At 40.4% G+C, this 16,489-nt stretch overlaps 1 protein-coding gene and 1 pseudogene across 1 annotated transcript; both read left to right on the top strand.

Moving 5' to 3' along the window:
• The first annotated feature begins 223 nt into the window (after window positions 1-223).
• Window positions 224-1,962, top strand: LOC101145427 (olfactory receptor 7E24-like; annotated as a pseudogene).
• Window positions 1,963-14,767: 12,805 nt separating this feature from the next.
• LOC109024060 (olfactory receptor 7E24-like) lies at window positions 14,768-15,704 on the top strand. Its single transcript, XM_031004553.2, is given in 2 exon segments — window positions 14,768-15,301; window positions 15,303-15,704. Coding segments are annotated over 2 exon segments (831 nt in total). The 5' UTR covers window positions 14,768-14,872.
• The last annotated feature ends 785 nt before the right edge of the window (window positions 15,705-16,489 follow it).

The raw sequence follows: 16,489 nt of genomic DNA on the forward strand, positions 1-16,489 counted from the left end.
GGGGTTTTACCGGGGACCCACCCCATCTGCCTGGGTATTTGGCTGTCTCCTGTCACTATCACAGAGATGACAAGAATACAACAAAGTAAAGAACCACGACATTCAAATGGATAATTTTTGAGGAAGCCATGTCAGTGCATGACATGAAAATGATTTAAAGGATGCTTTAGAAATCTCAAGAACAGCTGAAAGTAAACTGATCAAAGACAGAAATTTGATGACCATGTACAGAGAAGAAAAGTATAAAAGTAATTAATCACTGAAGGAGTTGTTGAATAGAAATATACAAAAACATATAAAGCAATTTCATAGGTGCTTTAGGAATGGGAAACAGAGGCATGTCTTTTAGAGAGAGAAAAAAAGAGCCAGAATATTTAAATTCACATTTGCCTTAGGTAGTTGTAATATCCAGGAAACAGGAGGATGTTCCATCTAACATTGCTGGGATTACAGGCGTGAGCCACCGCATCTAAGAAATATTATTAATAATATCACAGAGTGTACACACAATGTGTACACTTACTGTGCTGTTAGCAGTAAAAGCGAAGAGATATTATGAGTCATGTCACAGGGTATACATCCACTGTGATATTAACATTAATATTGAAGAGATATTATGAATCATATAACAGGGTGTACAACCAGTGTTATATTAGCAGTAATATCGAAGAGATGTCATGAATCATATCATACGGTGTACACCCACTGTGATATTAGCAGTAAAATCGAAGAGATATTTTGAATCATATCACATGGTGTATACCCATTGTGATATTAGCAGTATTATCAAAGAGATATTATGAATCATATCCTAGATGTACACCCACTGTGATATTAGCAGTAATTTCTAAGAGATATTATTAATTATATCACAGGGTGTACACCCATTCTGATATTTGCAGTAATATCAAAGAGATATTATTTGCAGTAATATCAGAGATATTATTTGCAGTAATATCAAAGGGATATTATTTGCAGTAATATCAAAGAGATATTATTAGCAGTAATATCAAAGGGATATTATTAGCAGTAATATTGAAGAGATATTATGAATAATATCCCAGCATGTACACACAGGGTGTGTACAGATTAAGAACTGCAGCCCATCCTCTTTGGGCTGTTCCTGTCCATGTACCTGGTCATGATGCTGGGGAACCTTCTCATCATCCTGGCCGTCATCTCTGACTCCCACCTCCACACCCCCACGTACTTTTTCCTCTCCAACCTGTCCTTGGCTGACATTGGTTTCACCTCCACCACTGTCCCCAAGATGATTGTGGACATCCAGTCTCACAGCAGAGTCATCTCCTATGCGGGCTGCCTGACTCAGATATCTCTTTTTGCCATTTTTGGATGCATGGAAGACATGCTTCTGAGTGTGATGGCTTATGACCAGTTCGTGGCCATCTGTCACCCTCTGGATTATCCAGTCATCATGAACCCATGTGTCTGTGGCTTCCTGGTTTTGTTGTCTTTTTTTTCTCAGTCTTTTAGACTTCCAGCTGCACAATTGGATTGCCTTACAAATTACCTGCTTCAAGGATGTGGAAATTCCCAGTTTCTTCTGTGACCCTTGTCAACTTCCCCACCTTGCCTGTTGTGACACCTTCACCAACAACATAGTCATGTATTTCCTTGCTGCCATACTTGGTTTTCTTCCCATTTTGGGGAATCCTTTTCTCTTACTATAAAATTGTTTCCTCCATTCTGAAGTTTTCATCATCAGGTTGGAGGTATAAAGCCTTCTCCATCTGTGGCTCTCACCTGTCAGTTGTTTGCTTATTTTATGGAACAGCCTTTGGAGGGTACTTCAGTTCAGACATGTCCTCTTATCCCAGAAAGGGTGCAGTGGCTTCAGTGATGTACACAGTTGTCGCCCCCATGCTGAACCCGTTCATCTACAGCCTGAGAAACAGGGACATTAAAAGTGCCCTGCAGCGTCTGCATGGCAGAATAGTCTAATCTCATGATCTTATTATCGGTTCCATTCTTTAGCATGGGTTGGAAAAGGCAGCAAGGTCAAATATCTAGACCTGCAAAGAATATTGCTTCCTTCGTTATGTCTCTAATTGGAATTGCTGAGTATTCTGATATCCTTTGTTCTTAATAAACATCATGATTGAATTCAATATACCTAGATGGACTCTTTTAGTTTCTGGGCAATGACCCTGGTATCCAGGTGAAATTACATTCTACTTCTTTCTTCTTTCTTCTCTTCTTCTCCTTCTCCTTCTCCTTGTTCTTCTTCTTCTTCTTCTTCTTCTTCTTCTTCTTCTTCTTCTTCTTCTTCTTCTTCTTCTTCTTCTTCTTCTTCTTCTTCTTTTTTTGAGATGGATTCTCGCTCTTTTGCCCAGGCTGGAGTGCAGTGGTGTGATCTCAGCTCACTACAACCTCTGCCTCCCGAGTTCAAGCAATTCTCCTGCCTCAGCCTCCTGAGTAGCTGGGACTACAGGCACCCACCACCACGCTTGGCTAATTTTTGCAGTTTTAGTAGAGACGGGGTTTCACCATGTTGGCTAGGCTGGTCTCGAACTCCTGACCTTGTGATCCACCTGCCTCAGCCTCCCAAAGTGCTGATATTACAGGCGTGAGCCACCGCACCTGGCCACATCTCTCTTCTTATATACAGTTAAGTCCTCACATAATGTTGATAGGTTCTTGGAAACTGTGACTTTAAGAAAATGAATTATAGGAGGTCCTCAAATAATGTCATTTCCTTTAACATTGTTTAGCTATAAAGTTGTTGAGAAAAAGAATCTGGTTTCATTATACATCATTTTTCTTATTGTTGCAGTTTCCAAAAATCTATTGAAGACCTTAAATGAGAATTTACTGTACTTCACATTTATATTGCTTTTCACTGTTCATTTGTAATTTATTTACACTTTGCATCTATAAAATCTATTTAGGCAGATTGTATGTGAGGATCCATGTCACTGGTCCTCAAGTTTGAGTTAGATTGAAATTGCCCGGAGAGCTTACAAGTGCTGATGCCTGGGTCTCATTACCAGAGATTCTGATTTACTTAGACTTGTGTGGGTATGAGGATATTACAAAGCATCAGAGAGAGTTCAGATGGTAAAGTTCCCAAAGGGATTAAACTCAAAAATGTCAGTTACAAAGGAGTTTTTTGTACCACCGGGCAATGTGATTTCTTCAAATGCATTGCCTTCAACACTGAACCGACTGTCATTATGCTGGGTTATTTTCACCCCTTAGAATTTTTATTTTATCTACTGCAACTGTAGATTTACATGTATATAGATTTTTTATCATATTTCCTTCTTGTGCATACATAAAAAGAGAAATAGGAAATAATAACATGGTAACAATATCCCTAGACTTCCCATTCAGAGACTGGTTATTTAAAAATATGTGTTATTTTTACTTTCTAATAAAGAAAATGCGGTGTATGCGTATACAATGAGATATGATTCAGCTGTAAAACAAATGGCATCTTGTCATTTGCAACAACTTTGATGGGACTGTAGGTCATTACGTTAAGTGAAATAGGGAAGGCACAAAAATGCATGTTCTCATTCATACGTAGGAGCTGGAAAGTTAATCTCATGAAGGCAGACAGTAGAATGTTGGCTACCAGAGCATGGTAAAAATGGGGAGGGGGTTGAAGAGAAGTTGGTATATGGGTCCAAAAGTCCATGCAGAAGAACTAAATTCGAGTATTTAATAGTACAGTAGAGAAATTTTAGTTAACAATAATGTGGAATATTTCAAAATAGCAAGGAGATACGATTTGTGTGGTTCTTATTATGTTGGTCTTTAACCTATAGTATTTCTGTTCTGATGTCATTCTTCTGTACTCATCTTTTGCCAGGTTGGGACTCTCAAAACCCTGTTCTATTTCCCATGTGGGTTTTTTGTTTTTGTTGTTGTTTGTTTGTTTTTGAGACGGAGTCCCACTCTGTTGCCCAGGCTGGAGTGCAGTGGCATGATCTCAGCTCACTGCAACCTCTGTCACCCGAGTTTAAGCAATTCTCCTGCCTCAGCCTCCCAAGTAGCTGGGATAACAGGCACAGGCTACCACGCCCAGCTAATTTTTGTATTTTTGTAGAAATGGGGTTTAACCATGTTGGCCAGGCTGATCTCAAACTCCTGACCTCAAGCCAACCACCCACCATGGCCTCCCAAAGTGTTGGGATTGCAGGCGTGAGCCACCGTACCCGGCCCATGTAGTTTTCTTATGTAATTCCACTCCTGGTCACTAAGGCTCATCACACTGAAAGTTCAGTGTACTTCACTAACACCTTCACTCCCCGAAGCCTCAGAGTTTAGAGGCTACCTTCAGTTACTGTTTCTGTTACTACATTGTTTCCTTTTGCCTTTGTCCTGCAGTAACAATTGAACCAACTCCCTATATTCAATTCTCTTCATTAAAATAACTAGATTGACTTCTATTCCTGAACTTTGATTTGGGAACAAAGGTATGTTGTAGTTCTCTACAATTGGAATATTTTTAAATGTGCTCAAGAAATAAAGCTGGTTATAAAACATATGTCTTTTTGAAGGGCATCTAACTGAGGTTTAAATGCTGGTTTTCTACTTCCAGTTGCTGTGTGGCTCTACTGATGTCTGAGGATTATTGAGCCACCAATTTCATCATAAATAATTTAATCAAGTTCTTCTATAACTTTATCCTAAGATATTAAATGTATATGTCACCAATAAAAGTGAGCTCTTCATTCACCTAATAGTCAACGAACATGATAAGTGGTACATTAATATTGCCTGTTGAAATCACATTGTAGACGCTCCCCATAGGTGATGCTCTGTCCTTTGCTCTTTATGTCAAGATTTAGAAGACAGCTATGAACTAATACCTTACATGGCAGAAGTTTGGATGCTTCAGAATAGCCATCTAAAATTAGTATGACAATCTTTGATTTGGATGGAAATTACAGATAATAGAAAAAAAGTCAGGTTTGTAGCTACTTTATCAACCATATATTGGCTCTTGAATTTGGGACCTTTGGCAGCTCACAGCTCTTTTCTGAACCTCAGATTCCTCAGTAGCAAATTAAGTACAATCATTTTTTTTCCTTCCAAGATCATGCAATGATCATATATAATGGTATCATGAACCAGTAAACGTAGTTTTCCATCAAATATTTTTAGTATATATTATTAGTATATATTATTACATAAAAGAAGTCAATTTTATGAAAATTTCCAGAATTCATAAGCAAACTGTTATTGCAGAATTCATAAGCAAACTGTTATTGCAAACTGTGTAACCTTATATGCAATACAAAACATATTTCTATTACACAAGTTCATCTAATACTGTGATAATGGTCTATCTGAGAGGCTGGCTGGGGAGATATAATGAAATATATCTCTAATTAGATAACTATTTAATAGGTAGTAATGGAACAATAAGGCCAAACTGTCATAATCAATGTATTATTGATTAGTGTATTGTTGAACATATGTGGTTTTTTTGTTTTATTTTTGAGACAGAGTCTCGCTTTGTCACCCAGGCTGGAGTGCAGTGGCGCGATCTTGGCTCACTGCAAGCTCCGCCATTCCCCTGCCTCAGCCTCCCGAGTAGCTGGGACTACAGGCGCCCACCACCGCACCTGGCTAATTTTTTGTATTTTTAGTAGAGACAGGGTTTCACCATGTTAGCCAGGATGGTCTCGATCTCCTGACCTTGTGATCCGCCTGCCTCGGCCTCCCAAAGTGCTGGGATTACAGGCGTGAGCCACTGCGCCTGGCCCAACATATGGGTTTTAAGGGTTGAAGTTTGATTTTCAACATTACCTCATCTAAGTCATTTGCTGACTGGACCAGAACATATTTATTAACTCCACATCCTCTAATTCATCATTTTTAGTGATGTTCAGCTTGAGGAACTCTAGGATTAAACAGATAATGTATTTACCTGATAAGAAATTAGTAAATGTAGATATCATTGTCATCATCTACACTTAGATCAATGCATTTCTAGTAAATTATTTGAACTCCTGTTGTTCATTATCCTGGATGGCTGAAGGACTGTCTCTTTTTTATATTTACACAAGGGCAGAGAATGAATATCATTATCTATATACTCACAACCTTGCACAGTGAGGACAGCTCTCCTTCATATAACAATGAAGTAATTGTACACTGACTTATGAGAGTGAAGGCAATTTGATATCTGTTCATACCATATTTTCTTTCCTCACTGAAGCCCTATTCCTCTTATACAGAGAACTCTTTGGAAACAAAACGTATGGTTTGTTAGTGTTTGATCAGAACCGTTGAATGGGATCTGGATTTCTTAAACAGTATTTACAGATAAAGAATCACATAAGACTTGGAACCAACCCAAATGTCCATCAATGATAGACTGGATTAAAAAAATGTGGCACATATACACCATGGTACTATGCAGCCATAAAAAAGGATGAGTTCATGTCCTTTGTAGGGACATGGATGAAGCTGGAAACCATCATTCTCAGCAAACTATCGCAAGAACAAAAAACCAAACACCGCATGTTCTCACTCATAGGTGGGAATTGAACAATGAGAACATTTGGACACAGGAAGGGGAAAATCACACACCGGGGCCTGTTGTGGGGTGGGGGGAGGGGAAGGGATAGCATTAGGAGATGTACCTAATGTAAATGATGAGTGCAGCACACCAACATGGCACATGTATATATATGTAACAACCTGAACGTTGTGTACATGTACCCTAGAATTTAAAGTATAAAAAAATCACATAAGAAAGGAAAGGTTTTGAAAGATTCTGCAAATAATGAAGGTTAATACATTAAAAAGTGATGGTAGACATTTTTCAGTTGCACATTAAAAAAAAAACTCAGAAAATAGTATCCTCCTGTTTCCATTAAGTGGACTCTTTGTGTGAAGGGAAATTAGGAAAAGATGAAAGAAAATGATTCATTCTACTGCACAAACATAACTCTTTTTTTTTTTTTTTTTTTTAAGATGGAGTCTCACTCTGTCGCCTATGTTGGAGTGCACCAGTGCAATCTTGGCTCACTGCAACCTCCGCCTCCCAGGTTCAAGAGATTCTCCTGCCTCAGCCTCCTGAGTAGCTGGGACTACAGGTGCGCACCACCACGCCTGGCTAATTTGTGTATTTTTAGTAGAGACAGGGTTTCACCATATTGGCCAGGCTGGTCTCGAACTCCTGACCTCGTGATCTGCCCACCTCAGACTTCCAAAGTGCTGGGATTACAGGCCTGAGCCACTGCGCCCAGCCAACTCTTTGGTTTTTATACAAAAGTATATACCTTGAAGACATTATCATCACTGAAGTAAATAAATCACAGAAGGATAAACACAACTGGGCTCAGTGGCTCACACCAGTAATCCCAGCACTTTGGGAGGCCGAGGCAGGCGGATCACTTGAGGTCAAGAGTTTGAGACCAGCCCGGCCAACATGGCGAAAGCTTGTCTCTACTAAAAATACAAAAATTAGCCAGATATGGTGGCACATGCCTGTAATCCCAGCTACTTGGGAGAATGAGACAGGAGAATCGCTTGAACTTGGGAGGCAGAGGTTGCAATGAGCCGAGATCGCGCCACTGCACTCCAGCCTGAGTGACAGAATGAGACTCTGTCTCAAAAAAAGATAAACACAGTATGATTCCACTGATATCAAATATCTAGAGTAGTTAAACTCATAGAGTTGGAAAACAGAATGGTGGCCCCAAGGGGTGGGCAAGAGAGAGGAATGGAGAGTTTGTTGAATGGGCACAGTTTCCATTTTGAAAGATAAAAATGTTCTGGAGATGATGGTGGTGATGGTTGCTAAACAATACAAATGTACTTAATGTCATTAAACTGTAAACTTAAAAATAGTGGAAATTGTAAATGTTTATATTGACCCTTCTATATAAAATAATATATATTTATACTTTTTAATATTTACACATGGTATATTTTACCACAATAAAAGATGAAAATTGAAGCATTTGGATCTTTACAAAGAAAAGAAAAAAGTGAATAATATACACAAGCTTTCTCCTGATTAGAGGAAGAGCCCAAAAGCTTCTATGGACACTCATTTTTCTCTTCTTCTTCCTGAATTATTATGGGGAAGTCCTTAGAGACTGGGGAACTTGGGCCAATTTGGCTAATGAGGAGCTCTGTGCCTTGAGCCCCCAAGGCCATACCATAGTGAATACTCAGCCTGTGCCTCCAGCCCTGCAGTGTGAGCTTCCAGTCCAGTGGGCTCCACACCTGTCATCTGCACCAGGAGGCTCATATCTGATCCTGTCTTCCTGCCAGTCCTGAGGACGGAGCCTGAGCCTCCATCGTGCACCACACAGGGAGGACAGCGGACCTGCTCTCCGTGGTCATGGCCCAGCAGAGGGGAAGCGCAGCTCAGTGAGTTCTGAGGGACGGTTGGGAGCCTTCTTTCCTCATCCTCAGGACAAACAGGACAGTGGAGTGGCAGATGGGAGGACATCAATGTGCAAAATATCAGCTCAGACAACTGTGGAGTTTATGTTCTTGATTGTGGTGGGGACTCCGAAATCTCATTCAAAGTTTTACTTTCTCCCTCCACTGGTTCTACTTGCTATAGACATCTCACTGAAGCTAGGAAAAAATTGGTCTCTCTAAGCTATTCCATGAACACTGTAAAAGGATTATGAAGCTGATGACGAGGATGAGGAGGAAGAGGACAGTCACCATGACATCATGAACTTTTTCTGAGGGCTTCCTGAATGTCAGGCGCCCAGTTCTGTGTTCTATGTGGTTTGTTTCATTTTATCTGCATAGCCTTCTGCAATCCATAAGTGCACACATTATTATTATTTTGCACGAGGAAAGGAGCTGTGCATTTTTATGTAACTTGTAGTATTTCATGAAGTAGAGAGGAGTAAAGCCATGTTTGAATCAGGCCATCTAAATCCTTGCACATGGCATTTGGCTAGGCCTCTTCCTGCATCCATTGGCCTGCCCTCTCGAATCCCTGTCACTCTGGACCCCTGGTGTGCTCACTGCTTACCAGGGGGTTCCTGGTAGACCACAGCTAGACCAGTGGGTGCTACGTTCACTGTATCAAGTATAGAAAGGGCAGCTGAGATCACATCAAAGATCCCAGAAAGAACTGGCACAGGATCCTTCAGGGTGCATCTCTTCCTTGCCCCTGTTCCTGGCTTTCCTTGCAGCTCTCCACCTCCCGAAAGGAGAAATAAAATCAGAGTTTTGGCCTCATTCCTACTCAGGAATCTGGAAACAGTTTGAAAATGCACCTCTGATGTGCCTGTGGTTAAGACCTCTTACCTCTGCTTACAACTTTCTGATAGCTGGGAAACATAAAAAAGGTTCGTGCCTGAGACTCAGAGACTGATCATTTATTAGGTTGGTGACAACAGTAATGGCAAAAACCTCAATTACTTTTGCATCAACCTATAATTTTTTTTTAATCCTGTTCATTCCACTTATCTGTGTGGCAGGGGGCAAGATGTTAGTGTTTCTGAGACTCAACATTGCCACCTGAGTTGATTTCTAGTTGACACAGATACATTCAGTATTGATTAAGCAGATCATGGGGGCTCCCTGTGGGATCTATGTGTGATGGATGCATAAAGTAAAGGCAACGTGTATTCTAGAAATTGTTATTAATATTTTAAGATTAATCTTTATATCACTCAACTGAAATATCCTGTGACCTGAAGTTACTGTTTCTGTACTTCCCACAGGACATTTTATTTTTGTCCTTATATAATTAAGTACTGATTATTGTGACAGAAACAACTGAGTCTCTTTCATCTCTAATTCTCCAGAGTCTCTATCCTGCTTGACACAGAGGAGGCATCAAAAATAAAAATCTCTTTTAAGAGAAATGCAGGTCAGGCGCGTTGGCTCATGCCTGTAATCCCAGCACTTTGGGAGGCTGAGGCGGGTGGATCACTTGAGGTCAGGAGTTTGAGACCAGCCCGGCCAACATGGTGAAACCCCATCTCTACTGAAAATACAAAAATTAGCTGGGCATGGTGGTGGGCACCTGTAATCCCAGCTACTCAGGAGGCTGAGGCAGGAGAATCACTTGAACCTGGGAGACAGAGGTTGCAGTGAACTGAGATCGTGCCGCTGCACTCCAGCCTGGGTGACAGAGCAAGACTCCGTCTCAAAAAAAAAAAAAGAGAGAGAAATGCAAATCGAAACTACAAGGAGGTATCATCTCACCCCATTTAGAATGGCTTTTATCAAAAAGTCAGGCAATAGCAAATGCTCACAAGGATGTGGAGAAAGGGGAACAATTGTACACTGTTGGTGGGAATGCAAGTTAGTCCATCCATTATGAAGAACGAGTTGGAGTTTCCTCAAAATACTACAAACAGAGCTACCATAAGATGCAGCAATTCCGGGCCGGGCGCGGTGGCTCATGCCTGTATTCTCAGCACTTTAGGAGGCCAAGGCGGGTGGATCACGAGGTCAGGAGATCGAGACCATCCTGGCTAACATGGTGAAACCCTGTCTCTACTAAAAATACAAAAAATTAGCCAAGTGTGGTGGCGGACGCCTGTAGTCCCAGCTACTCGGAAGGCTGAGGAAGGAGAATTGCTTGACCTGGGAGGCGGAGGTTGCAGTGAGCCAAGATCGCGCCACTGCACTCCGGCCTAGGCGACAGAGCGAGATTCCATCTCAAAACAAACAAACAAAAGATACAGCAATTCCATTGCTAAGTATATACCCCCCCATAAGGGAATCCATATATTGAAGAGATATCTGCACTCCCATGTTTATTACAGCACTAGTCACAATAGCCATGATTTGGAAGCAGCTAAGCGTTCACCATCCGTTCAACATATGAATGGACAAAGAAATTGTGTACATGTGCACAATAGAGCATTATGCAGCCATAAAAAAGGAAGAGATCGTGTCATTTGCAACAACTTGGATGGAACTGGGGGCCATCAATTTAAATGAAATAAGCCAGGCACAGAAAGATAAGCTTCACACGTTCTCACTTATTTGTGGGATCTAAAAATTAAAACAACGGAAATCATGGAGATAGAGAGTAGAAGGATGATTACCAGAGGCTGGGAAGGGGAGTGGGGGTGGGGGGAAAAGTGCAGGATGGTTAAGCAACACAAAAGTATAGTTAGAGACAATGAATGAGATCCAGTATTAGGTGACTGTAATCAACAATAATTTATTGTACATTTTAAAATAGCTAACAATAATTGTATTGTTTGGCACAAGGAAAGGATAAATGCTTGAGGTGATGGATACCCCATTTACCCTGATGTGATTATTGTGCCTTGTATGCCTGTGTCAAAATATCTCATGTCATTCATAAATATATACACCTGCTATGTACCCATAATATTTTTTAAAAAGAAAATGATGTATAATTATGTGTGTAAATGTGGATATAACTCTACAGAAATACTGAATGAAAAAGCAAGTTACAGAGTAATACCTGCTCTATACTTTCGTTGACATAAAATTTAAGAAAGCAAAATTAAATGATTCATTACTTAGGGATATAAATATATATATGGATATATAAATATATATATGGATATATATGGATATATATGGAGATATATATGGAGATATATATGGATATATATATGGATATATATATATGGATATATATATGGATATATATGGATATATATATGGATATATATATATGGATATATATATGGATATATATATGGATATATATATATGGATATATATATGGATATATATATGAATATATATATATGGATATATATATATGGATATATATATGGATATATATATATGGATATATATATATGGATATATATATATGGATATATATATGGATATATATATGGATATATATATGGATATATATATATGGATATATATATATGGATATATATATGGATATATATATGGATATATATATGGATATATATACATGGATATATATACATGGATATATATACATGGATATATATACATGGATATATATATATGGATATATATATGGATATATATATGGATATATATATGGATATATATATGGATATATATATGGATATATATATGGATATATATATGGATATATATATGGATATATATATGGATATATATGGATATATATATATATATATATATGGATATATATGGATATATATATATATATATATATATATGAGTAGAGTATAAAGAAAGAAGAGATTAACTCAAATTTCACATTGGAGGTTACCTGTGCCGTAGGGCTGGGATGCCTGGAACCATAGAAGGATGCACGGCTTCGAAGATTGTGCTTTTTTTTTCTTGTTTGTTTGTTTTGTTTTGTTTTTGTTTGTTTGTTTTTTGAAACTGAGTCTTGCTCTGTCACTCAGGCTGGAGTGCAGTGGTGCAATCTCGGCTCACTCCAACCTCTGCCTCCTGAGTTCAAATGATTCTCATACCTTACCCTCCCGAGTAGCTGAGATTACAGGTGTGTGCCACCACGCCCGGCTAATCTTTGTATTTTTAGTAGAGGCGGGGTTTCACCATGTTAGCCAGGCTGGTCTCGAACTCCTGACCTCAAGTGATCAGCCCACCTCGGCCTCCCAAAATGCTGGGATTACAGGCATGAGCCATCGAGCCTGGCCCAAAGATTGTTTTTTTTTGTTTTGTTTTTTGAGATGGAGTCTCGCTGTGTCACCCAGGCTGGAGTGGCACGATCTTGGCTCACTGCAGCCTCCGCCTCCCAGGTTCAAGTGATTCTCTTGCCTCAGCCTCCCGGGTAGCTGGCATTACAGGCAGGCCCTACCACGCCTGGCTAGTTTTTGTATTAGAGACGAAGTTTCACCATGTTTGTCAGGCTGGACTCAAACTCCTGACCTCAAGTGATCCTGTGCCTCAGCCTCCCAAAGTCCTTCGATTACAGGCATGAGCCACCACGCCCGGCCCAAAGATTGGTTTTATTGCATTTGTTAAACTGTGGGATAGGTACTTGGGTATTTCATTAGTTCTTTTTTTAAAAAAAGTACATACATATTATGTACGTTCCCTTGATTTCTTGGAACATTTCACAAAAAAAATATACACACAGAATAAAATAAATATTTAAAGCCAAAAATCTCTGTAAATACTGAGAAAAAAAGAGAGAAAGAGACAGAAAGAAGAGGGGAAGGTAAACATTATTGCTTAGACAGAAACACATTTTAGACTTTCACATCTGTCTAGCCTCACAGAAAGTAATGCAAAAGTGTTCTTAAAATTGCATTACTCACGCCTGTAATCCCAGAATTTGGGGAGGCCGAGGCAGGCAGATCATGAGGTCAAGAGTTCGAGATCAGCCTGACCAACATGAAACCCCGTCTCTACTAAAAACACAAAAAATTAGCCGGGCATGGTGGCACCCGCCTGTAATCCCAACTACTCAGGAGGCTGAGGCAAGAGAATCTCTTGAATCTAGGAGGCGGAGGTTGCAGTGAACCAAGATTACGCCACTGCACTCTAGCCTGGGCGACAGAGCAAGACTCTATCTCAAGAAAAAAAACACTTTTATTAATGCTCAAACATCCACAGGTGCCTTGCGCACTACAGACAACTTGTAGTCACTGATGGCTTTGATTATGCGCATTTAACTAAACCTTACTTATCAAAACTCTGAGTCCACCTAAGCAAGGACAGGAGTTGAATATTAAATGAATTTCAAAAGAAAACCCACATATTTGAGGGAGGCTTTGCTTCCATAGGAAAGTGAATTCAGAAACCATGAAGACAATGAAAACACTAGAACAGAACTGGAATGTGAAAATGTTGTCTGCTTATGAACTGTCAACTTTAATTTACCTTTGAAATAATGTGGTCCTAGGTCTTACAGAATATTTCTAAATATTGTAAATCAAAGGAATTTGTAGCATTGAATTAGAATGAAATAAGGCATATTTGAATGTCTTTGGTTTCTTTTAATTACAAATATTTCTTTTCTTAAATGGGGAAAGATATTTCTTTACTTTTTGTATGTGTGTGTAAGACAAGGTCTCACTCTGTCATCCAGACTGGAGTGCAATGGTGTGAACCTGGCTCACTGTAACCTCCACCTCTGGGCTCAAGTGATCCTCCCACCTCAGCCTCCCAAGTAGTTGAGACCATAGGCACATGCCACCACGCCAGCTAATTTTTGTATTTTTAGTAGAGACGGGGTTTTGCCATGTTGTCCAGGCTGGTCTCAAACTCCTCAGCTTAAGTGATCCTCCCACCTTGGCTTCCCAAAGTGCTGGGATGACAGGCATGAGCCACTGCGCCTAGCCAATATTTCTTATTTTATATTTTTACTGAAAAGAGTATGCTGTATTTTAATGTGATCATGAATTTTCTCAAATGTTCTTGCTCTTCTCACTTTGTTCAGTCAAGGGTCTCTAAGGTAAGTGTCTACAGAATCAGGTGACTAACACACCAATCAATTACAAAAGGATTTGTAGAAAATTGGGTTTTACAGACACAAAGATGGGGAAAACAGTGGGGACTGCTTTATGGGGGAGGGTGGAGGTGTATGGGGTGGAAGTCTATCTATCCAGTACTAAGCCCACTACCTTGGTGTTGGGATCATTGCTGCACCAAGCCTTTACTGACACATTATTTACTCATGTAACAAGCCTGCATATGTATTCTGTGAGTCTAAAATTAAAAAAAAAAGAAAATTAGGGTTTTCAAAACTGAGAAATATGGCTGAGGGTATATGATCCTCAAATGTGAAAACATTAATTGTAAATTGCTTGTATCCAAAATATAGACACAGTGCTGGGTGCTGATTTTGTTCTTTCCTTTTTTCCAATTCTCTTTTTCTCAATTGTGTCCAAGATACACAGAGCCAGAGAATCCCACAGGTGTCTTAGAATTCCTGCTCCTGGGACTCCCAGATGATCCAGAACTGCAGCCCGTCCTTTTTGGGCTGTTCCTGTCCATGTACCTGGTTATGGTGCTGGGGAACCTGCTCATCATCCTGGCCGTCAGCTCTGCCTCCCACCTCCACAGCCCCATGTACTTCTTCCTCTCCAACCTGTCCTTGGCTGACATCGGTTTTGCCTCTACTACTGTCCCCAAGATGATTGTGGACATCCAGGCTCACAGTAGACTCATCTCTTACGTGGGCTGCCTGACTCAGATGTCTTTTTTGATCCTTTTCGCATGTATGGAAAGTCTGCTCCTGATTGTGATGGCCTATGACCGGTTCGTGGCCATCTGTCACCCCCTGCACTACCAAGTCATCATGAGCCCACGACTCTGTGGCTTCTTAGTTTTGGTGTCTTTTTTTCTTAGCCTTTTGGACTCTCAGCTGCACGATTTGATTGTGTTACAACTTACCTGCTTCAACGATGTGGAAATCTCTAATTTTTTTCTGTGACCCTTCTTAACTTCTCAACCTGGCCTGTTCTGACACCTCCTTTAATAACATGGTTGTATATTTTATTGGTGCCATATTTGGTTTTCTCCCTCTCTTAGGGATCTTTTTCTCTTACTATAAAATTGTTTCCTCCATTCTGAGAGTTCTCTGTTCAGGTGGGAAGCATAAAGCCTTCTCCACCTGCAGCTCTCACCTGTCAGTTGTTTGCTTATTTTATGGAACAGCCCTTGGAGGGTACCTCAGTTCAAGTGTGTCCCTTTCCCCCAGGAAGGGTGCAGTGGCCTCAGTGATGTACATGGTGGTCACTCCCATGCTGAACCCCTTCATCTACAGCCTGAGAAACAGGGACATTCAAAGTGCCCTGCAGAGGCTGCAGGGCAGAATAATGTAATCTCCTTATCTGTTGCATCTTTTTTGTAGTATTGGTTGGAAAAGGCAGAGCTTTGATACAAAATATCAAGACCTTTAAATCCTTCCCCCTTGGTTACATTATATTTATTGCTTGATAGGTTCAATTCCTCTCCATGTTTCACATGTGAATGTGGGCGGCAAGCCACCAGGTGCCGAGGCAAGAGACCGAGGGCACGAGCTGTTCCAGCATAATAAAGAAAATATATAAAATAAGAATAGTTATACTAGATATAGATCATAGATATGATTATATACGAACATCATTAATCATTAGTTTGTAGCAATTACTCTTTAGTCCAATATCAATCTTCACTCTACAATCATAACCTAGGAAAAATCAGGCCATACAGAGATAGGAGCTGAAGGGACATGGTGAGAACTGACCAGAAGACAAGAGTGTGAGCCCTCTGTTATGCCCGGACACGGCCACTAGAGGGCTCCATAGTCTAGCGGTAACGCCAGTGCCTGGGAAGGAGCCCCGTTACCCTTGTGGATCTTGGTCTAGCAGTAGGGTCAGTGCCTAGAAAAAGCACTCCTCACTTAGCTGACCGGGAAAGGGAGTCTCTCTTTTTCCGGGGGAGTTTAGAGAAGACTCTACTCCTCCACCTCTTGTGGAGGGTCTGACATCAGTCAGGCCTGCCCGCTGTTATGCGGAGGCCTGTTTCCCTGTGATGCTGTGCTTCAGCGGTCACGCTCCTGTTTCACTTTTATGTTCCACCCTGTACAACTGGCTGTGCCTTCTAGACAGCAGCAGCAGAATTAGTG

Source organism: Gorilla gorilla, chromosome 20, assembly GCF_029281585.2.
Source record: "Gorilla gorilla gorilla isolate KB3781 chromosome 20, NHGRI_mGorGor1-v2.1_pri, whole genome shotgun sequence".
Lineage (NCBI taxonomy): Eukaryota > Metazoa > Chordata > Mammalia > Primates > Hominidae > Gorilla > Gorilla gorilla.